The sequence below is a fragment of the Juglans regia genome, chromosome 2 (assembly GCF_001411555.2).
Source record: "Juglans regia cultivar Chandler chromosome 2, Walnut 2.0, whole genome shotgun sequence".
Taxonomy (NCBI): domain Eukaryota; kingdom Viridiplantae; phylum Streptophyta; class Magnoliopsida; order Fagales; family Juglandaceae; genus Juglans; species Juglans regia.
Window position 1 is genome coordinate 8,296,296 of NC_049902.1, and position 26,301 is coordinate 8,322,596.

Below are 26,301 nucleotides of genomic sequence, written 5' to 3' on the forward strand. Positions count from 1 at the left end.
CAGAAAAATGAAAAAAAAAAATACAGGTTTTGAGTTGAAGAACAACAAGATTGGAAAGAATTTTCAAACAGCTCTTTATATTCACATCCCACAAAGAGAAAAGAGAGGATCCACGCTAAAAACTAAAACATACCTAGAAGAATGAACAAGAAACTCACATCCAAGCAATTGACAAATCGAAAAAAAAAATGGAGAACAAAAACCCAACAAGCATAAAAATGAAATAAAAAAATCCACACGAAACGAAAAAAAAAAAATAATCAAAACATCCTTCAGATTCCAAAATATGGTCCATACCGACGAATAAAAATTGAACAACTAGATTTCATCCAAAAAAAATGGAGAACAAAAACCCAATAAGCAAAAAAATGAAATAAAAAAATTCACACGAAACGGAAAAAAAAAAAAAAACCATCCTTCAAATTCACATCCCACAGTGAAAAGAAAGAGAATCAACAAAAACCATACCCACACAGCACAGACACAAAAACGAAGAATGTGCGATGGCGGCATGCGATGCAGTCGTGTGTGACGCAAGTAAGGACAAAAAGGGGAAACAAACAAAACTGAGGGGGTAAAAATGGAAATATGTGAACCGTTAGAAAAAAACAAAATGGAAGATGAATCGTGGTGGTTTGAGAACCCCATGCATTTCCTTTAAACCGTGCATCGGCGCAACACGCCGCTCTGATTGGCTCCCAATCCAGTCGACCACAAGATCGGCGAGTGAGGCTTCTCCAAGTGGTTCGCGTGTCGGATGATGGTCACCAGAGAAGCTCGAAACGGCTACCCCTTTTATTCGGCCAAATACCTGGAAAAAAGAAAACAAAAAAGTCAAACGAAACCACTGGAGACGAAGGGCGGTGAGGAGAGGAAGAGGAAGAAGGAGCCGAAGCTCCGCTTCCCCCCAGCTAGATTAGTACGAGCGAGTTTTTAGAGAGAGAGGGTCTGGTTTCTAGAGAGAGAATTTTTCACTTTTAAAATCTGAGAATTTTCGATTTTAAAATCGAGAGAGAGGCTATCAAATGGAAAGTTAATGAAAAATAATTAAAATGACTATAGCTCCGTTAAGACAAAAATTTCAGTTTGGTAGCCTCCTATATAATAGAGATATATATAAATATATATATATATATATATATATATATATTTATAAGATATACCGTTTTGGTTGGGGGGGTTGAAGAAGAAAGCGGCACAAAACTTAAATTTTATGAATTGCACCTCATAAATTGGAGCAAGCAAGTTATACGAGGATAAAGATACCGGAATTAGTGTTTGTTTAGACATTTAGAATAACTCGTAGTTTTATAAGTAGCGGTGAAATAGTTTGAGTTAAGATATTTTATGAGATTTTAAAAAATTAAAGAATAAAAGCTGAATAAAATTTTATAAAATTTAAAAATTATTTGAATATGACCTTTTAATATAATTTCTGTTTTAAAACATGAAGAATTTGTAGTTTTTTTTTTGTGTTTTATTTAAAAATTTTAAAAAATTGTAATAAATTTTGTGTTTAAAACAATATTTTTTCTCAGCCACAAATAAAAATTTAACAATTTCGAAGTAAATCTTGACCATCCAAGCATAGTGGTATAATAATATGGAAAATGATAGGATTATTACTCTCCTACTACTCATTTACTATTCTTTTTGTATTTGATTTTTTTTTAATTGTTAATTTTACTTAATGATTAAGGAAGTGATTATTAGTAAAATTATATATTTTTTAATTTTTTCTTAATGATTAAGAATGTTAAAAAAATACTTTAAAAATGTTAAAAAAATAAATACATTGTAAGTAGTAGATGGGTAGTAAAATGATAGGAATTCTATCACTACCCTAATAATATTGGAAAAATCAAACTTGACGACTTTTCAACAAATTAAATAGACCCTCCATCAAAGCAGTTGAAGTGAGTGGATATTATTTCATCTCCATAAATTTTTTGTTATTCTCAACATTTCCACTTCGAATCTGTGCGCCAATCTCTCTCCTCTGTCTTCACGAACCACTCACAAATTCTTAACATTTCTGTCTCTCTCTCTCTCTAGATTTTCTTCAATTTTCCCTTTTTCTTGAGCTTACCTTCCGTCTCTCTCTCCCCCCTCTAAAATCAAACCATTATCAATTTTTTCTAAGCCCCCTTTGCTATTTCTCTTTGATGGAAATATGGCATAGCCGAGCTTGTAGCTATTCCAAGGCAATATTAGGATGACTTTTACGGCTCTAGACATCAAAACCTTCTTGTTAAGATGTATTGGGCCGCCATTTACTTTCAATAGGAGCTTCCAAATCTCATCGAGGGCTTGTTTCACGTAACTTGAATCTGTAGGAGAGTTTTCCTTCCCTTCTTCCTTCCCTTTGATGCCTTCATCATGATCCCCAGCTTTGGTGATGTCAGATGGTTCTTCCACTTTGGGCACGATCATTTGGTACAGAAAGTCTAGCAGGTGTGAGCCCTGGGAGACGGCCTGAATCTTTGGCAGATTTTCCATCCGCTTAAAAGGTGAAATTTCTTTGCAGAACCCCATTAGCATTGAAAACAACATATCATCGGAAGAATCCAGGGATGAAAACTGGAATTCCAACATCTTTCTCAGCACTAACAAAGGAATCTGATTCTCCAGCATTATCACATCTTGAATATTGTGGTTTTCGTTTCTTGAAGCTCAAACAAAATCTCCTTCTCATTCTGCTTTGTGATCCATTTTGTTTCTCAAAACTTGTTTCTTATATTCATTTACCTCTTCTTTTCTTGCACCCTTTTTTTCCTTTGCATTTCTATTATTTTTTCAGTGCTTATACAACAGAAAACCATGCAAGTTTTAGCTGGTCTTTACTGCGTTGAAGCATTTTGTAGTCATGGTTTGTCTGAGGAACCAAACTGAAAAAGCTCATAAAATGGGAAACTAAAGATGTTGCATTAATTAGTACCTGTTGAATGCATAAAGAAATGACCCATCTAGCTTTTGTATGGAAGGCACAGAGAGAAGATTACTAGAGAAGAGAGAGGACACGTGGGGAAGAGGTGCAACGAAGAATTCCTTTAACATTAGATCCACGCCCAAAACCGTGCTTGCCTGAATTAAAATCAAAACGATTCATTTTATTAAATTAGTCCATATCAGCTTCTTGGTGAACTTCGGTGCACAAATTTGCCTGAGTTAAGAGTTTTCCAAAATTGAAAGTTGACGAAGACCTCCATTTTGATGTGACAGCCCAATCAGCCTTCTTCCACCAATTAGATTATAAATATCCATTATTCAACAAGTAAATGGACTTATAAAAAAAGAAAAAGAAAATGGAGTTATAACATTATCCTAACAGTCTGGCTATGGAGGATATATTGAGAAGAATAATTGAAGAGCAATATTACTCATTATTTTAATTCTTATTATTTTCTTATATGATGTGTAATTAGATGATTAAAAATTATTTATTATATTTTACTTATAAGCCTATCATCTAATGCCACGTCATGGAATGATGAGAATTAGAATGCTGAATATATATATTTTATAATTCAATTAGTTTAGAAAAAGAGAAATTACTTACATCAGCCTACTGTTAATGTAAGCCTCAACACACCAAGTGATGTTGAGTTTAAAAATAAAAAAAATATTACGGTGTGCAGAGAGTGCGGCTGATGCGTAGCCGCACTCTAAGAAAAAATAGAACTAAGAAAAATTTTTAAAAAATAAAAATAGTGTGTGGTATGTGAGGATGCAAATGAGTAGTTATAAAACTCATATAGTGGTCTCATTACACAAATGAGATTAGATAAAAGTTAAAAATTGAATAAAATATTATTAGAATATAATTTTTTAATATAATTTTTAGTTATGGATTTGAAAATTTAAAATTTTTATTATATCTTGAATGAGAGTTTAAAAAAATTGTAATAATTATATGAAAAATGTAAGGGAGCCCGATTTGGGCTCTCCTTTTTTTTGCCCGATTGGGCATTTTATTTTATTTTTTAGTTTTTTTTACTTAGTGATTAAGAAAATATTGTTTAGTAATATTGTAAATTTTTTTATTTTTTAAAAAATATTTAAGTGTTAAAAAAATGATGTGAAATTTTTTTTTAAAGAATTAAAATTTTTTTTTTCACATCATTTTTTTAACACTTTTAAATATTTTTAAAAAAATAAAAAAATTCACAATAATATTAAAAAATATTTTCTTAATCATTAAGTGTAAAAAAAACTAAAAAAAATAAAATGCCCAATTGGGCAAAAAAAAGGAGAGTCCAGACTCCAAATCGAGCTCTCTAACACTGCTCTAATTATATTTTATGAAATGAGATGGTTTGAACTAAGCCAGACTTCAGTGTTCTACGATGTGGCAGTAAGAGAAAAACGGATCGCGTACATGTGCAGCAATTGGAAGCCATTATTTTTGCAAAGACAAGCCAAATCCGCACAACCCTGCAGCTACTTACCCGGACTGAGGTGAAGCATCAGAGCTTTTATAATTTTGTTACCTGACAAACATTTATTTTTGATCTACTGATCTAACCATTCACAGAAAACGATTAGCAATCGAATCCCTCCAAAACCCAGTGGAGCATTTATTATACATCCTGCAGCATAATTCGAAGTTGTCTATCTTAAACGACCTGCCGTTGTTCGATATACACAACTGGATTTTAAGCAGTCTTAACTTTTAGGTAACGAGCACAACACGGTACGTACTAATGCACCAACGCGCGGCATGAATAGAAGGTTTATGTCGATGCCTAAGTAGTGTTACCCAACCTCGGCGACTAGCTTGCGGCCTTCTTAGCCTTCTGGTCAGACTCATCAAGTGTCTGGGGAACCGCTGCTTGAATATTAGGACCGAGAAAAGTTCGGATGAGCCTGTCAAATCTGAACTTCCTAAACTTCTTCCAGTGTTGATCTAGCAGATGCTGTATGTTGCCGGCCGTAAGAGCGAAAGCTTCGACTTTTGTATGGCATCTGAGAGTCCTAGTCGAGAAGGGGAGGTTGGATGGATCCGGCACGAAGTCCCTGTTGGGGGACTGGAGCATCCATTCTAGCAGTTCGTCTCCATAGAAGTCATCGGTTTTAAGAATCCCAGTTTGACGATTATCAGGACTAGATGTATAGGTCCAAACGATGCCTTGCGTGATGAAGAGCAACGCATCAAGTGGTTCTCCCTCCCGAGCAATGTAACTGTTCTCATTGTAGTACACTTCCTTGAGAAAGCCTCTGCTAATCAATTTCAACGTATCTTCACTCACCATCTGAAGAAATGGCACCTAAGCGTCGATCATAAACAAATAAATAATCGAGAAGGATAATGAGGAGAAGTCCAATGTATATCAAATTTATTAGTACTATAAGATGATGTACAGAAACATATATTCAGAATCAAGCTGGACCAAGGGTTATTTAGACACTTACAAATTCTACGGGCTCTACAAATTTCTTATAATTTCCTTCAAAAACATCACAAAAAAAAAATACTCTTCAATATCAAATATTCAAATTTTTTATGTATTTATTATCCAAACACAAAACCCGGACTAAAGAAAATACAAAATCATATTCAAACAATTAAAATAATATTAAAAAATCATATTCAAACAAGTTTTTAACTTAATCAATTTTTTTTCTCTCTCATTTGCTAAAATCTAATAAAAAATCTAAAAGGAATTATTTCTTATTTGCTCTCTCCACAAAAAGGTCCGGAGGACTCGCTCTACTTCGTTAAAAAAAAAATGAATTTCTTTCTGCGATACGTATAAAGGAAGTTGGAAAAAAAGGGCTCACTTTCTGTAGTAGGGGTAAGCAGAGATGCTGCCGAATATCTCTTCTAATGAACAGGGGAAGATGAGTCAACGGATTCTCTGCATCAATATCTTCATATTCACTAGGAGATATTTTGCTTTCTGCGGCAACAAGATTTGCTCCTGCCTCAGACATGATCTGCTTTTCTTTTTCTTTAAACATTCCGTCTACCAGGCATATGATCTTCTTTTTAATTTCGTAACGGTGAAGCCGCGGTTGTCTGTCTATCCATTCAATTATTTTATTTCTTCTGGCTTTCATCCTAAATTTCCACCGCTGCATAAAGTCTTCAAGTTGCTTAGCTTCCTCCAGACTTTGCTGCTTTCGCTGAGCTTCCTCCCGCCTTTGCTGCTTTTGCTGAGCTACCTCCTGATGCCTATACAGAGCAGCTACCAACTCCACCTCCAACTGCTTATATGCCTCCCATTGCCGATCTTTCTCCAACTGCTTATTTGTCTCCCACTGCATATACATCTGTTGCATAACAAGTTCAACACATGATTAATTAAATGTTGTCGAGAAATTATCATTTGTCTCAAAACTAAATTTCAATTAAGACAAAATTGTGAACATAATGATAAAGTGTTCCTTTTTATTTTTTGCTCAATTCGTTGTCTGAAGAAAAAAAAGTAGGGTTAGATCTTTGTCTTGCTGCATGCCTTTCTTGATTTGGTTATGTGGTGGGCATTCTTGAATTCAAGGGGTGGAAGCCAATATTAGCCATACGGGTCTTCTCTATACGCAACAAAGAAGCCAAGTAAAGCTGGTGCCTATATAAGGAGACAGCACATCACAAGTCATGTAAGAGTTTTATCTAAACTCTATGTCTCACACACCCATATCCTAATGGGTTTAAGATAGCTCAATTGTTATCTCTTAAGTGATGAGTCACAGTGGGATAAGAACAACTATAATTCTAATCACAGTGGAACACAAGGTCCTTAGATTTCTTGATGATCAGAAGTCTATAAATAGTGATGAGGGGTTAAGGGTTCACATCTACAATATCAGAGTGCCTCTAGCCATTGGGAGATACTTGTGAGGCTAAACTGCTAGGATGATCCTTCTCTCATAGTCAGATTAATTTCTTCATCAAGCAGATTGAGAAATATACGTCTTTTAATTATTGTTGTTTTATTATCGTGAATTATAGAAAATCAAATATCCAATTATTAATGTTCATATTAGAATATTTAACAAGTCACACCTACAATTTCTTCATGATCTTCAGAGATAGGGTCAGAATATATATGATAGTATTAATTAGCACCCTTTTTCTCCCTTCTTCCTGAGCTTAAACGCAACCCAACTGTAATATCATTACAGCATCAATTTTAAGGAAAAATAGTATAATTTGTTTTATCATTCAAATTCTCCCCTGAAATGGAGGACGTGATGATCATTATCATATTTATGGAATGCTTATAGACAGTAAGTCAGGGCTGGGCACCGACAATGTTGGACCTCTGACTCCAACTCTGACTTGTCGGAGCGGAGTCGGATTTAGCATTTTTTTGGGTTTTTTTTTTCTTAGCACATTTGAAATTTTAATTTAACAATCTTGGGTTTTCACTAATTGGATTTGGACTTCCAGATTTCAATTATTTTAAATTTTCTTTTTTAGTTTCAATTTTATTAAAGCATAACCAAAATTGAAAAAATAAATCATTGTACAAATTAATATTATTATACATGTTGGGTTTACTCATTTTTTAGTCTCACATCGGTGGGATTTGACAAATGGGCAAGGTTATTATACATAGCCTCATTGGTTAAGTGCACCAAGTCATAAGCTTAGCTAGTAACTTATGATTCTAGTAAAATTTCTCTCTTGGCATTTTTTGTAAAAGGAGAAGGGGTGAGAGTTAAAGTTTTACTAGTGGAGAATTAGCTTTGTGGGTGTCCTTGGGGTGAGGAGAAAAATTGTGTGATTATAACAATTTTTCACATAATGGATTTTTTTTCTCTAGTCTGGTGGTTTTTCTCCTGTTTTGGAAGTTTTTCACGTAAAATCTGGTGTTGTTATTACTTCTCTATTTTTCTTGATATTCTTGCAAAGGGTAGATCCTAGGGGGTGAATTTGGAAAGTCTAAATTCCCAACAAGTGGAATCAGAGCCTAGGTCCTTTTGGTGGGGTGGAGATTTCGTGTGGTGGTGTGGATACGTATTGTCTAAGGAGGTTCTATCTAGGAGATTGAGTTTTAAGCGGAACCATTGTGACCCATTCAATCTTTCTTGAGAACATTGAAATTCTGTCTAGGAAAGAAGAATATTTTCTGTGAAATTACTTAGTGAGTACTATTCATTTCTACGGTAAAATTCATCAAGGCAATGTCAGGAAGTATGGATTCAAATCCTATCAGATTTTAGGTGGAGAAATTTGATAGGAGAATCAATTTCGACTTTTGGCAAGTGCAAGTCAAGGATGTTTTGATTTAATCAGGATTACACAAGGCGTTGAAGGGCAGATCAACCTCTGAAGTCAGCAGTGATACTAGCGTGACTGGTGAAATAAAGAGCAAATCTAGAATGAGCGATGAAGATTGTGAGGATCTAGATTTGAGAGCAACAGGCACAATATGTCTATGCCTGGCCAAGATTGTTCTTGCAAATGTGCATAGAATATCCACAGCAAAGGAACTCTGGAAAAAGCTCAAAGAGTTGTATTAAACGAAGGGCGTCTCGAATCGGATGTACCTAAAGGAGAAGTTTCATACATTGCGGATGAGTGAAGATACAACTATTTCATATCATTTAAATGTTCTCAATGACATTGTCTCTGAGCTAGAATCTATTGGAGTTAAATTGATGATGATGATTAAGCCTTGAGGCTCATCTGGTCTCTTCCACCTTCTTATGAGCATATGAAGCCTATTCTGATACATGGAAATGACAAAAGAATTCAAAGGTTACTAATAAACGTTTTTCTGAAGAGAGAAGACTAGGTGGTGGAAGTAATAGTCCACCTGAAAACTTAGCAATGGTAGCAACTGGTAATGGGAAGAAGAAAAACTCCATGAAGAAGAAAGCAGTCTGCTTTGGGTGTGGACAATTTGGGCACGTCAAGAAAAATTGTCCAAGAGTTGGAGCAAGTTCGGCAAATGGCTCCAAGCCAATAAATGGAGATACTGGTAATGAAGCTAACTTTTTTTTCTCTCTCCATGGAAGACGATTTCCTTTAAAGAGAGACATGTACATCCTCAGGGCATGCCGCTAATCCCAAAGTTGTCATGATAGATGATGTGTTAATGTTAGCGGGTCCACAAGTTTGCACATAGGCATTGGTTTAGCATTTATGCAGGGTGTGTGGTGGAAATTCATGTTGATAGATGATAAACTTCTAGGAAAGCCAAATGTGGAAGTTACACCATAATTTTCAGCAAAGTTGTTTTCAACACGGGCCAAAGTGAAAAGCTTGAAATTGATTTATTTTAAGTGGGTACGCTTTTATGGTGGAGCATAATAGCAAAAGCTATGAAGATCTTCATTAAGGTGGAGCGTGGCTATAAGACCAGCCAAAGTCGCAAGGTGGAGATTGTTGGGTTTGCTCCTTTTTTAGTTTCACATCAGTGGAGTTTGAGAAATGAGTAAGGCCTAAGGTGTATAAAATGAGGCTTAGCCTCCTTGGTTAAGTGCACCAAGTTATAAACTTAGCTAGTAACTTGTGACGCTAATAAAATTCTTCTGTTGGCTTTTTTGGTAAAAGGGAAAGAGGTGAGAGTTAAAGTGTTACTAGTGGAGAAGCTTTGTGGGTGTCTTTGAGGTGAGGGAAAAAATTGTGTGATTGTAACAATTTTTCACATAGTGGATTTTCTTCTCTAGGCTTGTTGGTTTTTCTTCTGTTTTGAGAGATTTCCACGTAACATCTAGTGTTGTTATTATTTCTCTATTTTATTTTATTTTTTATATTCCTGCAAATGGTAGATCCTAGGGGTGTGAATTTGGGAGGTCCAAATTCCCAACAATACATTAGTATTATATGTTAATGTTTATACATTAGTATTACATCTTATTATACATTGATTATTATACATTACTAGTACATGTTTTTATACTTTGCTTATTACATATTAGTATTCATGTCATTATAAATTTATATATTTGTGTTGATACATAATACATTAGTATTAAATGTTATTATATAATTAGTATTACATGTTGTATACATTAATTTTTATTATGCATTAGTGTTACATGATAGTAATAGTTAATAGTATAGTGTTTACATAAACTAAACTATTATTAGTGAATTTAGTCTATATATATTATAGTATAAGTATATTATTTTATAATAATTTGCTCATTAGTATATTATTGAATTTAATTAATTAATTATATAAGTTATAGTTATATAAAATATATATGATTAATATATAAAAATACATATATTTTTATAAAATATGTACAATATCGGAGTCAGAGTCTAAGTCAGTACATCACCACCTCCAACTCCAACTTTTTTATTTAAAAATATTCCGACTCCGAGTCCAACTTATCGGAATCGGAGCAGAGCCTGAGCGGAGTCGGTGAGGAATCGGAGGCGGAGTCAGATTTTCAAATTTTCGTTCAACCCTACAGTAAGTTAATAAACGAGAAAACTATTACATCAGATATAAATAAGGATCTATAAAAAAGGATCCGGTTTCCATGATTCTTCTTTTCCGACAGATATTTAATTGCTAATTTTTCTTTTTCAAGTTACTTTATGTCTGATACTGTTTTGCTAAAAAGTCTTGGAAAATAAAAAGAAAGAAATAAAGAAAAAATGTTTCATGCCGCAGCAAATGCGTTTAGTAGAGGTGGGTTCCAACTTCAACGGAGTCAAAATGCCCACCTCCCACCTCTGACTCTGACTAGGGTTAGATGTCAAAACTCCATCCGACTCCGATCGGAGTAGAAAATGGGCACAAGCGAATAATCTATGTGATGTTCACTCGAGTCACACTCAAGTAAAGACTAAAGTAAACAATCTGTGTGACGTTGGCTCGAGAAACACTCAACCGAACGTCTCGTGGAACAAAAAATTTGATTTTTACTACTCATCATTTCCGCACAACTAACAACACACTTATTTTTAATTTTTTAATTTTAATTGTATTTTATTGTTCATAAACTAATTGAATTCTTCTACTTATCATCCATACACTACACATTTGATAAGACAAAAAAATAAAAAACCATGTGTGATGTGTAGTCATGTAAAGATGATGAGTAGAATTTTTCTTGCTACAAAAATTTGTCTTCAGATCATAAATCATTCATATATGTCAGTACTTAGGTATTAATGCATGCTGCATGTTTCCATAAACTAGGTATATGGAAAACTCTGATAAATTATATTGGATTTTGCTACACATCATCTAAAACCACATCTGTTTTATTTTTCTTTTAGTCCTACTAAATTAATTGAATTATTCTACTCATCATCCCTAGATCATATATATACTTGCTAAAGGAAAAAAAATAAAAAGATAAAAATTACGTGTGGCTTGTGGTGCATATAAAGATGATGAGTACTAGAATGAGTCAATTATATAAATACGGGCTATGAAGCTTCAAAAAGTATGCATGTTGATCACCAACCTGCAAACGTCCAAGGAAGTACATAAATAGTAGCAAGCCAGAGATGGAAGTTAAAACTGCGAAGCAGTTCTCCCAGATATGCGGACTTGTTTGAAGGTTTGAACCAAAAGAACTGCGAATTTGCCAATACGTACAGTACTGTAACATCATGAGGTGGTGTATTCACATGACCATAAATCATTAATTAATATACTAAGCTGATCAGAGTAAGCAGATAAAAACTAATTAAAATGATCTACAGTTAAGTGTATTATATATAATTAGTTAAAACTGTAGGGGTCATGATAAGGAAGCCAAAATGATCATAATCGCAAGTCTAGAACAAAATGATATATTATTGTTGCAATTATACACACGTATGTATTAGCATATATTCCTCCAAGGGAAAGTTAATTAAAACAAAAAAAGTGGAAAAATTATGTTTTGCATCCTTACATATAGTATCATTATCTTTGCAATATCACCTTAAATGATGAAAATTTGCACCATTGAGAACTTGCAGCCAAAAGAGACTTATTTCTCCATTTCCCGGACGTATCCTGAATTGTACTTTCGACTCTATTGTTCTAATTAATATATAAAAGGTTGCTTTCTTTTATCTCTATTTCTCTGATTTTAAAACCACTAATATGGTAGCAGGGATCCACTCGAGAGGTGGCCCAACATAAAACATGAATGCATGTATAGACTATTAGGCACAAGCTGTATGGCAGTCGACATGGTCATGTTGATGACAATCAATGATAAAAACTTTTGTGAAATAGATCAATGTAAAACAGTAACATTCACAAACCTCAAATTTCGGAGGCCCCACCAGAAGCAGTACAAGATCTTTCGTGGAAAATCCATGGACGCCACTGTACCAGATTGAAGCGCTCCTTGGAATATTCCAAAATCAAAGACCGTTGTATTTGGGGTTTGTATAGGACAATAATCGTTTAAAAATGTGTGATTGCGAAAACTTCCATGGTTACAGTCAAAAGAACTTCGATCGCATTCAATATGATTTTCACAGGCGAGGTGCCAGCAAGCTGTCTCTCGCTCGACAGAGAAAAAGTACCAAAAAGCACCCAATATCTAAAAGACCATTTAACCTCTTAATGATTAGCAAATAATGCAGATATTGTAGCAAGATTGTTCCTAATTAAGAAAGTTTACATTACTACGTACGGATGAAAATCTCAAACAAACATAACGTGATAATAGTCGCACTAGTCCAGAAACGCATTGTAGAAATAATAAAATTTTACTTACTGGCGTACACTACGCACTATACATGATTTTTTATCTTTTTATTTTTTTTCTTTAGCTAGTATGTGATATAGAGATAATAAGTAGAAAAACTAAATTAGTTTGACAGGAATAAAACAAAAAAATTAAAAAAAAAAAAAAAAGTGGTGTGTGGAATGATGAATTGCAAAGCTCAATATATATAAAACAAAAAATGGAGTCAACAAGTTCTTATTCTTTTTCCAATTGATCCAGAAAGTTGTCATGATCAAAGCTGGAATAGTTTTTGAATCAGCTCATGTGACTATGGATTAATGCTGTGATTCTTCTACTTTGCTTTGGACACATAGTACGAAGTGATACATAAAGTTGACTGGCCTGGTGTGGCTGTTGATGAAGAGCTTCAACTCAAACATCCTTAATGTTTGAACTATTCCTTTACTGATTGGAATGATATTATTGAAATGATATTCCTTTTATTGATCCTCTAACAAGGAACATCCAACTTCCGATAAAAGGAGAAGATTTGCTTCTCAAGAAAGGCCTGAAAATCAAAAAATCTCCACGGGATAGGATGACAACCATAGACCTTATGCTGCATTTGGAAGGGTGGTAAACAAATGCCTCATGGTAGATCAACAGGCTGTTGAAATAAATTAATGCTATTGCAGGTTCATTTTAATGTTGGACAAGTGTAATATTGTTATGAAGTCATTTTGAGTGCTAATTAATATAAGACATTGAATATAGAAGGTTCTAGGTTGGCTAGAGGGGAGACCCACGAAATTCCACTTCTTGCTCTCCAAAAGTCTATGTTTTAGAGGTTTGTTCCTTCTTTTTTTCAATAAGAGTACATCTTCCATGTGTTAGACAAAAAATTCTTCTAAACAAAAATCTCTCTATCTATTCATATGCCAACATAGTGGCAGTTTCAAGAGCAAGGTCCGAATAAAAAAGTGGTCAGGCGTAAAGGTTTGTAGCGACAAAACAAGCCTTGAAGAAGATAACAACAATGGCAAGTACAAGCAATCAAAGTATGGGAAGCCTAACAACTATCATTTCCTCTTTTCAATGGAGAAAATTATGGTTTTGGTATGTGAAGATGAGAACTATTTTTCTTTCATACAATCTTTGGGAATATGTAGAAGATGGGTATGAAGATCTAGTGGATGCCACAACTTTGACAGATGCTCAAAGCAACAATTGAAGGAGCATAGGAAGAAAGATGCCAAAGCCTTAACCTTAATTCCACAATGTGTTGCCGACATGTTTCAAGGATTATCAAAGCAAAGGAGGCTAGGGAGATTCTTCAAAATGAGTATAGAGGCACATTGAAGGTAAGAACTATAAAACTTCAATCATTGAGAAGAGATTTTGAAAATATAAAGATGAAAGAAATGGAGTTGTTAAAAGAATATTTTTCTAAACTTATGGAAGTTGTGAATCAAATGAAGACAAATGAAGAAAATATTTCTGATCAAATAATTGTTGAGAAAATATTAATTAGTTTTCCGGAGAAAGTTGATCCTATTGTTACGGGCGAGCAAGTATCTTCTTTTACGGGCGAGCTTGTTTTTCACGAGTCGAGTTCGATTCGAGTTTAACCGAGTGAGTATCGAGCGGACTATCGAACAGACTAGTTCATCTAAAGCCCTAGCTACAAGTATAAAAATTTTGGGCATATTCAAAAAGATTGTCGATATTATGAGCAAGCGAACTTTTTCGAAGAGCAAGAAAGTGAAGTAGACTTGTTTTATGCTTGTTAAGCGGCATCAAAGAAAAAGAATGATATGTGGTTTCTTGATAGCGGGTGTAGCAATCACATGAACGTAGATGAAGTATTTTTGTGAAAATTGTTATAGAGACAAAGAATGGCACAAAGTACATTCAAGACGTATTACTAGTTCCGGATTTGGAGTGTAAGGAGATTTTCTCCATTTCACAAGCCCATTGGGCCTCAGCCCGATACCCAGCCCCAGGGTCCAAGCTTACCCTTGAAGAAAGGCACCTATAAGGAAAAGCAAACATGTGGCTGATGGGACGAATATGCCTGACATATCTTGGCCACACTCCGATCGTGGGGACCTGTACAGGGCAGAGCGGGAAAGACAGAGAACCCTTGATCCTCTTATATGGGAACATCGACAGACCACCAAAGATAAAGCAAAATTAGGAAACCACGACGCATTAATGGCACCACTACCGAACTACACTCCACATTAATGACGTCGTCGCAGAGCCACGTCACATTAAACGACTCTGACAAAAGGAACAGTACAAAGGACACAGACTCCATAAGGACAGGCACGATTTGTCCCCTTCCCATATCCCTGATATAAATAACAAGTCACAAGTACGAAAAACTCTCTAATCTGTAGACTCTCTTACTTATTTACAAACTTCCAAAAGACTTTACTGACTTTGTCATCGAAGACTACCCGGCTCCAAGGCCACCCTCTCCCAATTGCCTTCTTCTCTATTTTCACAAGCCTAGTTCTGAAGACTTAAGTTGTTGAAACCTGGCTCAAACGTATACAAAACTTGCATTAAAATGGAGCAAAACTTATAAGTGTTGTTGGTAAACTTGTAGAGCATGGGTACTCTCTTCACTTTGAATGAGGGTTTTATAAGATTTATCATAAAAGAGCGGGAAGACAAGTTCTGTCAAAAATCAAGATGGAGAATAATACAAGCTTTCCTTTCACTTTCCCATATTAAAAAAATATAGTCTTGAAGATGAATATGGTTGATGAGTCATGGCTTTAGCATAGAAGACTTCGGTACTTGAATTTTCAAAGTTTGAAGACTTTCCAACAAAATAACATGGTGAATGGGTTGCCAACTATAAAAGAAGTGCAAGAGGTTTGTGAAGGTTGTGCACTTGGCAAGCATTACCGAGAGTCATTTCCCAAGAAAAAAGCATAGAGAGCCAAAACATCATTGGAGCTTATCTATACCGATGTGTGTGGGCCGATGTCAACACAACTCATTGAGGTAACAAATATTTTATAATTTTCATTGATGATTTGAATGACATGGGTGTATATCTTGAAGCAAAAGTTGGATGTTTTCTCCATTTTCAAAAAATTTCCAAAAATTTATTGAGAGACAAAGTAGACACTTTGTTAAAAGTGTTAAGAAGTGATAGAGGTGGTGAGTACAACTCCCACGAATTTGATAACTTTTATGAAGATATTGGCATGGGGAGGTAATTAATGGCTGGATACACTCCACAGCAAAATAGAGTGGTGGAAAGAAATTAGAATAGAACCATTTTTGAGATGACGAAGTCTATTGTGATACCCCTTATGATAAGGATAAGAGTAGGTGGTGAATGGGATCCCACATTGCTTGGGAAGGAAAAGTTCTTGCTCTTTATAAGGTTCCAATGAGGCAGCTCCAATTGTATCATTGACTAGTCCTTTTGGAGTATAGGTCATGTAGTTTGAGCCTTCTATTAGAGCGTTACAAATAGTATCAGAGCCTATCCCAACCAGAAATGTGGGACTTGAGCCGTGTCACCTACAACAGACAGGCTCGAAGAGGGCGTCGAGAATTTAAGGGGGATAGATTGTGATACCTCTTATGATAAGGATAAGAGTAGGTGGTGAATGGGATCTCACATTGCTTGGGAAGGAAAAGTTCTTGCTCTTTATAAGGTTCCAATGGGACTCCAATTGTATCATTGACTAGTCTTTTTGGAGTATAGGTCATATAGTTTGGGCCTTCCATTGGAGCGTTACATCTATGCTTCATGAGAAGGGGTTACCCAAGTTTTTTTGTGGTGAAGCGGTATATACAACAGTTTATTTGTTGAATAGATGTCTAACAAATGCTGTAGAAAATAAAACTTCATTTGAGGCTTGGTGTGGAAGAAAACCATCTTTAAATCACTTGAAGGTATTTGGTTGTATTTACTTTGTTCATGTTCCAAGAGAGGTAATGCACAAGCTTAACAAAGCTAGTGAAAAATGCATCTTTATGGGTTATAACTCAAAATCAAAGGGCTATAGACTCTTTAACTTGAAGAAAAGTAAGTTGATTATTTGTAGAGATGTGATTTTTAATGAGAAGGCCTCTTGGGATTGGAAAGAAAAAAAGTTCAAGATCAAGTTACTACCTTCAATGAAGAACTTGGGAATCAAGAATATGAAGTTGAAGATATTCTTGAAGCTCCACAATAGATATCTCCTATTGCTAGTTCACAATCATCTCCAACTTCTCCATCAAGCTCAAACTCCTCATCTCTAAGTTCAACTCCAAGAAGAATGAGAAGACTTAGTAATATATATGCAAGTTGTAATTTTTGTGTTGTTGAACTGGAGTGTTTTAAATATGCAATTAAAGAAGAAGCATGGAAGAAAGTCATGGAAGAAGAGATTTATGTGATTGAAAAGAACAAAACTTGGGAGTTAGTAGAGAGGAAGAAAGACAAATAAGTGATTGGTGTGAAGTGGATTTTCAAAACAAAGTTCAACCCAAATGGTTCAATTCAAAAGAACAAAGCAAGCCTTGTAACAAAAGGGTATAGTCAACAACCCGAAATTGATTTCCAAGAAACCTTTGCACCAGTGGCTCAACTTGATACTATTAGAGCTCTTATTGCTTTGGAGACTCAAAAAGGTTGGTTCTTGCATCAACTTGATGTAAAATCATCTTTTTTAAATGGAGTTTTAAAAGAGAGTTTATATAGAGCAACCACAAGGTTTTGTAGCAAAAGGAGAAGAGAATAATGTGTACAACTTGAAGAAGGGTTTGTATGGCCTAAAACAAACACTTTGAGTATGGTATAGTGAGATTGACGTTTACTTCAATGAAAAAGACTTTAAAAGAAGTAAAAGTGATCCAACCTTGTATATCAAGACACAAGGTACAACCGGTATTTTTATTGTCTCTCTTTATGTTGATGATTTGGTATTTACCGGTAGTGATGAGAAAATGATTAATGATTTTAAATTAGAGATGATGAAAAAATATTAAATGAGTGATTTGGGTTTATTGCATTACTTATTGGGCATGGAAATTTATCAAAAAGAATAACGTTTTTTTATATGCTAAAAGAAGTAAGCAAAAACTCTTCTTGAAAAATTTAAAATGATGAATTGCAAATAGGTTGCAACTCCTTTGGTTGTGAATGAAAAACTAATGAAAGAAGACGGAAACAAAGAAGTCCATGAAAAATAAATATAAATGAATATTTTGTAACAACATTACTGTTATGCCCTTTTCTTAAATTTCTATTTTTAATCTATAAATTGTACTTATTTGGTATGAGCTTTCAAATATCATTTTCATTTTAAAATTATAGAGATGAACTTTCAAAAATATAATTTTACCTTATAATTATAACCATTATGCAATTCTTTCAAAACCAAATATTCAAACTTACCATGTATTTATTTCAATTATCCTTTTTACTCTACGCGCCCCATGATCTAAACAAAGCATTAATGAAATAAATGAGTAAATAGAGAATGAGAAGAAAAATTGAGAATCTATGTGTAAAAATGACTGAGACTGAGAGTAATAGTTTAGTATTTTAACAATATAAATAAATATATATATATATATATATACATGAGGTATTATATATAGGGACTTTAGTTGATATTTTATTAAATCTCATTACATTCCCTCTTTTTCCTCCCAATTTAAGAAGGAATGATAAATTGAGATTACAAGAGAAATTGAGGGAGTCATCTGAGTTTCTTTCCACTAATTTTATTTCCTCCTAATTAAACCCTCAAATGATTAAATGTTCATTATAGTCCCTCCTACTTAAACTCCCAAACAAAAGAATGAATAGGATATTTCAAAAGAAATCTATTTATTCTATTCCATTCTCCACTCCCAAATAGGTTGTTAATAAGCAGTAAAGCTTGACATGAAAGTAAAAGAAGGGGAGAATGAGAAGATGAAGGAGAAGAGCAGGTGGGGAGGAAAGGAGAAGCCAGCTAACGACCAGAATCTTATGAACCTCAAGAAAAAGACCAACACCAAGTCACACCTTCAAGATAACGATAACAAGAAAGAAACTGAAGATAGAACAAAACCAAAACAGGATAGAAATTCAAACTAATGCATTATCATTGTGATACCCAGCCCAAACCCTAGGCCAATATCCCAGCCCGCTAAGCCCTAGGGTTATGTCTTCTTCCTTTCTCCCCTCCCCTCTGCCAGACATCTCTCTCTCTCTCTCTCTCTCTCTCTCTCTCTCTCACAAGCGCACACACACATTTTCCCTATGTTGCTCAAACACCCCCCCCCCCAAACAAACTACGCCCTTCCGCTCTCTGTCTTCCTCTCATTTCACTTTGTCTCTCTCACTCACTCACTACATTTGCTTCTCTCCTCTCTGCCTCTCCCTCCTTGTTTCTTTCTTTCTCTACACTACATCGCTCGGTAGCTACTCCAAACCATCATCGTTTGTCACCTGCGTTGTGTATCATGACCCCAAGTCAAGATGTGGCATTATCTCGATAAAGCTCCTTTGGTCACTCAGAAGAGGCAGAACATAATACTGAGTTACATCCCCTGGGTTGTCATTGGGTGACAATGGGATCGAGCACAATGGTAACGCTATCGGGTTGATATTGTTGCCTCTCTGCTAGCAGAGGCTAGAAGATGCTTGATCACGATGCGTCGTGCTTGGAACTAGGCCCAACTTATTACGAAGTCACATGCACAGTCGTTACCCAATGTGTGGCAAAAGGAACCAGAGTATGTGGATTGTCCATATAGGGGAGACTGTGGTGCACACATTAATCAAACTGGACGTTTTAAAATTGGGGTTTTGAGTTTGTTTTCTAGTTGCTCGAGTGGCGTGGGGCCATCAAGCAAGTGGTCGGTGTTTTGTGCGATTTGAGTATTGCTGCCTAGTAAATCTTTATGTGGATTTTGACATGTTGCTTGAAAACCTGTAACTTGGCATGTATGAATTAATTTTCTTTGCATCTATAAATTGCATACCTTCATTTCCCTTGGACTTGCATCTTTAAGTTTGGTCTTAGTTTCACTTACTGAGATTTTGTGAAATCTCATCATGGTAATCTCACCTATATTGGTTCCGTGAATTTTGATACAGAGTAAGAGTTTTGAGGAAGTTATGAGCAAGGAGATCCAACACCACCAGAGGATTGAGGATCCAGGCTTTTCCCCCATTTTGATTAGGTGACAAGTGACGTATGGATATTGTGGTGTGATGTATTTTAAATTCTCCGGTACTGATATTTAGAGTCATTTACAACCCTTTTATTTTTCTGTTGTGAATTAATTGTACACTTATTGAGTTCATGATGGGCACACACTCATTATCACAATGTGCAAGGGGTGTATGACCCATGCAGCCAACATCCCGACATTGTGACTCCCGCCAAATCACAAGCGGATACTAGTGGCACCAGAATAATCATGATAAAGTTGTTGATAGAAATATTGTAACAAATTGCATATACAATACAATTCAAAACTAAAAATACATGGACTTCCTCTCGAAAAGATACAAAGGAAAATATAGTTCAAGATCAATGTTAATTGTTAAGTTTCCATATGATATCAAGAGTCAACTCAGACCAAATTCCTAGAGTATTTGTTATAATTTCTAGTACTAGTCATCTTTTATGATTCCAATGTGTTGGTGAAAGATTTGCTAATGAATCGTGTGGTTGTATGGTGGTCTTAGAAATAATCATCTATCAAACCAAGCTGAATCCTACCAAAATAAACGTTCTACAAAAACTTTTGTTATTGCACAGACCAAAACTTTTGTTATTATTAAGAGACACTAAATCAAAAGGTTTTGCATTTAAAATATGGGCTATTATTGAAGATTGATATCCAGTCTGATCATTCCATTTGAGATAGTACATACTTTTAGAGATGATCAGGGGCCGGGAATGGTTTGGCTGATGCATTAGCAAACTTGGATGCCATACATATAAACTTAATTGGGTGCTATATATACTTGTTATACAGTTAGGTATAGTTTTCTAATTCTAGCTAGGGAGAGGGGAGGCCGCTAGCATACCCAACCCCTATCTTGTAGGTTTTCTTTTTTTTGGGGTTACATACTAATTAATTAGGATAAGCTTTGTAAATAACTAGACATGGATACAAATATAGTTCACAACGAACAGTACTTGTGATTTGTCAAAGTTCATTCGTATGAAACCTAAAGAAATCAATAAACCAGCTTGATTAAGATATTCAGACACTTATCGATGCAAAGTTTAATTAGAATAAAAAATTATATAAGGCAAATAAGTACGAAATTAAGAGTCAAACTTACATGACTGGCAACAATGAACATAAACAAGTTGAATCCAGCTTTCACTGCTATGACGCTTTTAGATAGTTTGTCTCTCGATCCGCCGTCGTGGGTGAATGCATTTCTCCATGAGACTGATGACAGGTAGATACGAATAGCTCTTGGCAGATATTGGAATAGAACAACAGCTGTCAAGACTTTCCTTTTGTTCAAAGATTCGGAACCTCCCAGTTTTGAAAAGATAATTGGAAGTAGCAACTGGACAGTTGACAGAGATCATTACGTATATAAGATCATTGACAATGTTCCTTTATAATGAAAGAGATGTAGCACGAGACGGCTCGAATAAAAGGGTTTTTTTTAATTTTATTTTTCTTCTTTCATTTTTTTATATTTTTCAACAATTATTTTTTAAAAATTCACTACATCACTAAAAAATACTTCATTAATCATTAAATAAATAAATAAATTGATTGGGCCCCAACTCTCGGTGACAATAGCATTTCTATTCTTTAAAATATGTCACTAAACTTCATATTTTCTATTTTACATATTGATTTTATAATATATCATACATCAACTTATCTATTTTTTTCTTAATATCATTTACATAATATTTTTTTATTTTTTTTAAATATTTCCTTTCTACTAATAAATTTGCAAAATCCATATATATATTTTTTATATTAATTTGCAATATATTTTTATATACAATGTAATATATTTCAGTCATATACATACAAAACAAAAACATCTAAACAAAATCAAAATTAAGAATAAAATCAAAATATGAAAAAATTGGATAAAAAAGTATTTTTATATAAGAAAATGAAATATAAATGTTTAAATAATGGACAATAAAAATAATTTACTTATATAGTGAAAATCAAAGTAAAAGAAAATGAGACTAAATGAAATATAAATAATAATAAAATATTTACCGGATGAACAGTACCCGTAATGATATACATACTTCCGTTCTTTTTTTTCTCTAGTATTTTGTTATACGTACTCCTTTTGATCAATATTTTCTCGCAAGTAAAATTTGTTGAATGCAAGCAAAACTGCGAAACTACAAAATTGATCATATCAAATTGTGTGGTTAATTAGATGCAATTTCTCAAAATCAAAAAACCGTATAATTCATGAACTAAAGTGACATTCTTCTTTTATAATGTATCATATATATAGGCTATACCATTGTAAGAAATAATGTAAAATTTTAAGGGCTGGTTTAGAGAGTAAGATGATATGAGAATTTTGTAAATAGTGTAATAAGATAGTTTGTAAATAATAGTGAGATAGTTTTATGAGTTAAGTATTTTTTAGATTTTAGAAAATGAGAGAAAAAAATTGAATAAAAAATATTATATTGTTAAAATATTGTAATAATATAGTTTTATATAATATTATTTTTATTTGAGAATTTGAAAAATTTTGATTTTTATTTGATTTTTTATTTGAAAGTTTAAAAATGTTAATTAGTTTAAAAAGTTGTAATAATTTGTTTAGAAATTTTGTATTTAAATTATATTTAAGAATAAAATAGGATGAGATAAAATGAAATTTGTGTTTAGAGCCCAAACAAGCCGTAAGAGATAGAAAGACATAAAATAGGTACAACAACATTTATTACGGCTATTATAAAAATCTAAAGTGATTTAAATGAGCAATATATGTACTTGAAGTTTTCGAGTTAATGCAAGTTGGATAGGATAACAGCGTTCGGCATTTTTCTGCAGTCTCATTTCTGGAAAAATAGTTGGAACTAGCGTCTGGATATATAAATAACAAAGAGTACGTACATAATATGTCTTCAAGAAAGACATTGTTTATAATGATCACCACTCTATGCCACGCTTTAAATGACATGGGTAATGCTACTCTAACGTCGTATAATGCATAAATATCGTATAATTATTTTAAAAAATAGTAGAGTCAATTATAAAAAATTAATTTTTTTCATATAATTTCATAATTTTTTTTTAAGTAATTATGTAATACTTGCATATTCTACGATTATAAATATCATTTTTCTTAAATCACGTACACAATTGTACTTTAGTTAAAAGGTAGGCATGCGTACTGCTGAAACCAAATTATTAGAGAACTTGCATTTATGGATAAAAACATTAAGCATAAGATCATTGACCCTTAATTACCTGTGGGACTGGAAGAATTGCCAGGACGTCAATCACCAATGACCACAATTCCGATCGAAATTTGAGGTACCGGAACAGTAATCGGCACAGGAACAGTAATAGTGTTAATAGTTTAGGTGGATTTTCCGTTCCGGTCATTTCGGCCCGTTCCGATACATTTTGGCAGGATTCCAGTATTCCTCCACAAGCAAAATCCTGTTCCGATTTTGCAAAATGACGAAGACATTGCAAAATGATATCCACAAGCAAAATCGAGTCCAGAACAGTTCGCAAACAAGTTGTTCTGATATATAATCTTCTATCTAAAGCAACGCACTTTCTTTCTTCATTAATCACCGGAACGTAAAAGAACAATGGGTCCACTGTTACCGACAACACGCACCACAAGAAAAGTCCCTCTGTAAGTATATTTTCAATCCACTTTGGAGGTAGCCACTTCGGAGGTAGAGTTTGCTCTTGCCTCTCATTATCCGAGTCGCTAGGCAAAATAGAACAAATAGGCAGTGATTAAAATCATGGGATCGATCCAAATAATTATGATAAATTGTCTGACTCCAATTGCCCACAAAAAGCACCTAAATATAGTTAGTTATAAGGTGCCATACTGCAATTTCCTTTCAGCCATACAAAATCCTATAATAAGTGTTTTACAATGATAGTAGCTATCTAGAAGTCATTATTCCCTCGTTTGTTCTCGTAGATAAGATCAGATAAATTGATATTAAAATTAAAAATTAAATAATATATTATTAGAATATATTTTTTAATATTATTTTTATTTTAAAATTTAAAAAAATTAAATTATTTATTTTATTTTATATAAAAATTTAAAAAAATTATAATAATTAGATAAAATTACATAAATTGTAAAAGCAAACTATACCCGTACGTACGTTCGGACATAGCAAGACAAAGAAGAAGATAACTTTGGGAATAATGCTAGAGCCGGCCGCCCCCACTAGGGGCTCCGGGGCTCTGTATTTTTTTATATGTTTTTTTTTAATTTTTTGTTTTATATAGATTTTTTAAAATTTTTTATTAAGAAAATATTTTTAATAATATTCTAAATTTATTTTATATTTAAAAATATTAAAAAATTTTATATAAAAAACAACTTGAAAAAAAAAATACATATAAATAGTAAATACATACTACAGTGCCAACGGGAGCTGTAGCACTACGCTAACTTTGGTATATCAACATGGTGCACTATGCATTTAATGCCTCTTCAAGTCACTGAATAATTGGTCACTAATTAATTAAAATATAATAATATATAATTAGACATTAAAAAATCTAGTATATATACAATTAAGTTAGAAATAAATTAGATACTAATATAATATAATAATATGTAATACTATAACATAATATATAAATACTATAATATGTAATATGTAATACTATAACTAATATAATATAAGTCTAATATATAAATAAATTAGATTCTAATATAGAAATAACTAATGATAAGTTAATGATTTAGTGGTTGGGAACAATAACAATATTTGGTGGCTGGCTGTGTTTCAGCGTGCAGTTTTAGTTTTGGTTTGTATTAGTGTATGAGCAATGCTAGGTACAGTCCCCACTTGGGGACTGCATGTGCAGGCTTAGGCTATTTTAACTTTAAAATTTTGTAAAGTTACAAAATTATCCCTCCTAAAATAATGTTTTCTCTCATTTAAGAATGTGTCTGCACATGCAGTCCCCACTTCAGGACTGCAAATAGAATTTCTCTTAGTTGTATATATTAAAAAAAATTTTACTCATCATCTTCACACCAAGCACCACACAAATTTTTTATTTTTATTTTACATTTTCTTTTGCTAAATATGTGATCTATGGATGACGAATAGATAAAATCAATTAGTTTAGAAAGAATACAATCCAAAAAAAATAAAAAAAATTGAAAAATAAATAAAAATAAGTATAATGTATGGTGTGTGAGGATGATGAGTAGCAAATCTCTTGTATTAAATTAACAGTGAATGATTTAATTTTTTTTTATGTTTTAGTTTTAGCTTGCAAGTTGTAGTAAATCAACAATGAATAATTTAGTAAAATTGACGTAAATCATCGTTAAATGATTTAGTTTTAATTTTTAATTTTTTTAAAAAATTAAAATTTGAGAATCCAAAAAAGTTCTTTTTCAAAAAATAGGTTAAATATGAAACTAAATGAAAAAGCTCAATAAAAGCACAAATCTAAATCTATAGAGTCAAGTGATCGGAGTCTACACAAGTCGAATTTGGAATTTAAATTCGAACTCCGACAAAGTGGAAATCGGTGTCAAATTTAGGAGATTCCGACTTTGTCGGTACTCACCCCAGGCCAACAGAAGAAGAAGATGCTCAGTGGCTCACCTATTTACCTCCTTTCGCCGACGCCTACAGAAGCTCATACTTAAAGACTTAAGTAGTGTACCCGTACACTGTGAATTCTGCTTCCTGATCATAAAAATGGAAAACAGATTAGAGAAACGTGCAACACTCTTGCTCGATCTATTATTCTAAAGTGCATGAACATCCACAGATCGCTTTTTCAAGTAAAAAACTGCAGCTTAATTGAAAACGTTATCACTAAGAAAAATCTTCTTTCCCAAACTAGGTAGACTATCCGGAAACAACCCCAACGCCCCTTCCCCAAAAAAAAAAAAAAAAAAAAACGAAGAACAAAAGAAACCTCTCCGCGCACGGTTGTGTCGGCCTGGGCTTAAACAAAAACGGACGTACAGTTTCAAGGGTTTGATGTTGCACTATCAAAATTCTCAAAATATTTTTATAATTTCATTCTTAATTATTAATTAATTATAAAATATTTTTCAATTTTAATTTTTTAATTTTTTCATTTAATCATTACTTAATAATTATTCAAACACCAAATTTCTTACGATTTTTACAAATTTTAAAATAAAACATAAAAATAATACAACTTTTATAAATTTCAAAACAAAAATATTATTTAAAATTATAGTCAATTAATTTTTAACTTAGTTTATACTATTTTTATTTAAACTTTTGTCTCTTATTTTTTAAAATTTAAATAAAATAATTTCATTAAAACTATATATTGCGTTATTATTTACAAAATTATAAAATACTGCAAATATTATACGAACATCTCCTAATTGTCTATACCCTAATGAATGGAAAAAGAACGTGTATTCATATAGCAATTCATTGAACCTGATAGACTTGTGTGTTCGAGCAGACCAGGGTCCAGGACATGGACTGAGCGAAGCTAGAGCAGCAGAAAGCTGGA

At 33.4% G+C, this 26,301-nt stretch overlaps 1 protein-coding gene across 1 annotated transcript; it reads right to left on the reverse strand.

Annotated features, from left to right (window-relative positions):
• Nucleotides 1-4,476: 4,476 nt before the first annotated feature.
• Nucleotides 4,477-26,301, reverse strand: LOC108982562 (cyclic nucleotide-gated ion channel 1-like). The gene is made up of 8 exons (XM_035687584.1): nt 26,226-26,301; nt 25,404-25,487; nt 23,041-23,518; nt 20,900-21,136; nt 12,176-12,459; nt 11,383-11,494; nt 5,782-6,273; nt 4,477-5,267 (listed from the first exon to the last, which is right to left on the reverse strand). The coding sequence occupies exons 2-8, from the start codon at nt 25,439-25,441 to the stop codon at nt 4,773-4,775; spliced, it is 2,136 nt and encodes a 711-aa protein (XP_035543477.1). The 5' UTR covers nt 25,442-25,487; nt 26,226-26,301; the 3' UTR covers nt 4,477-4,772.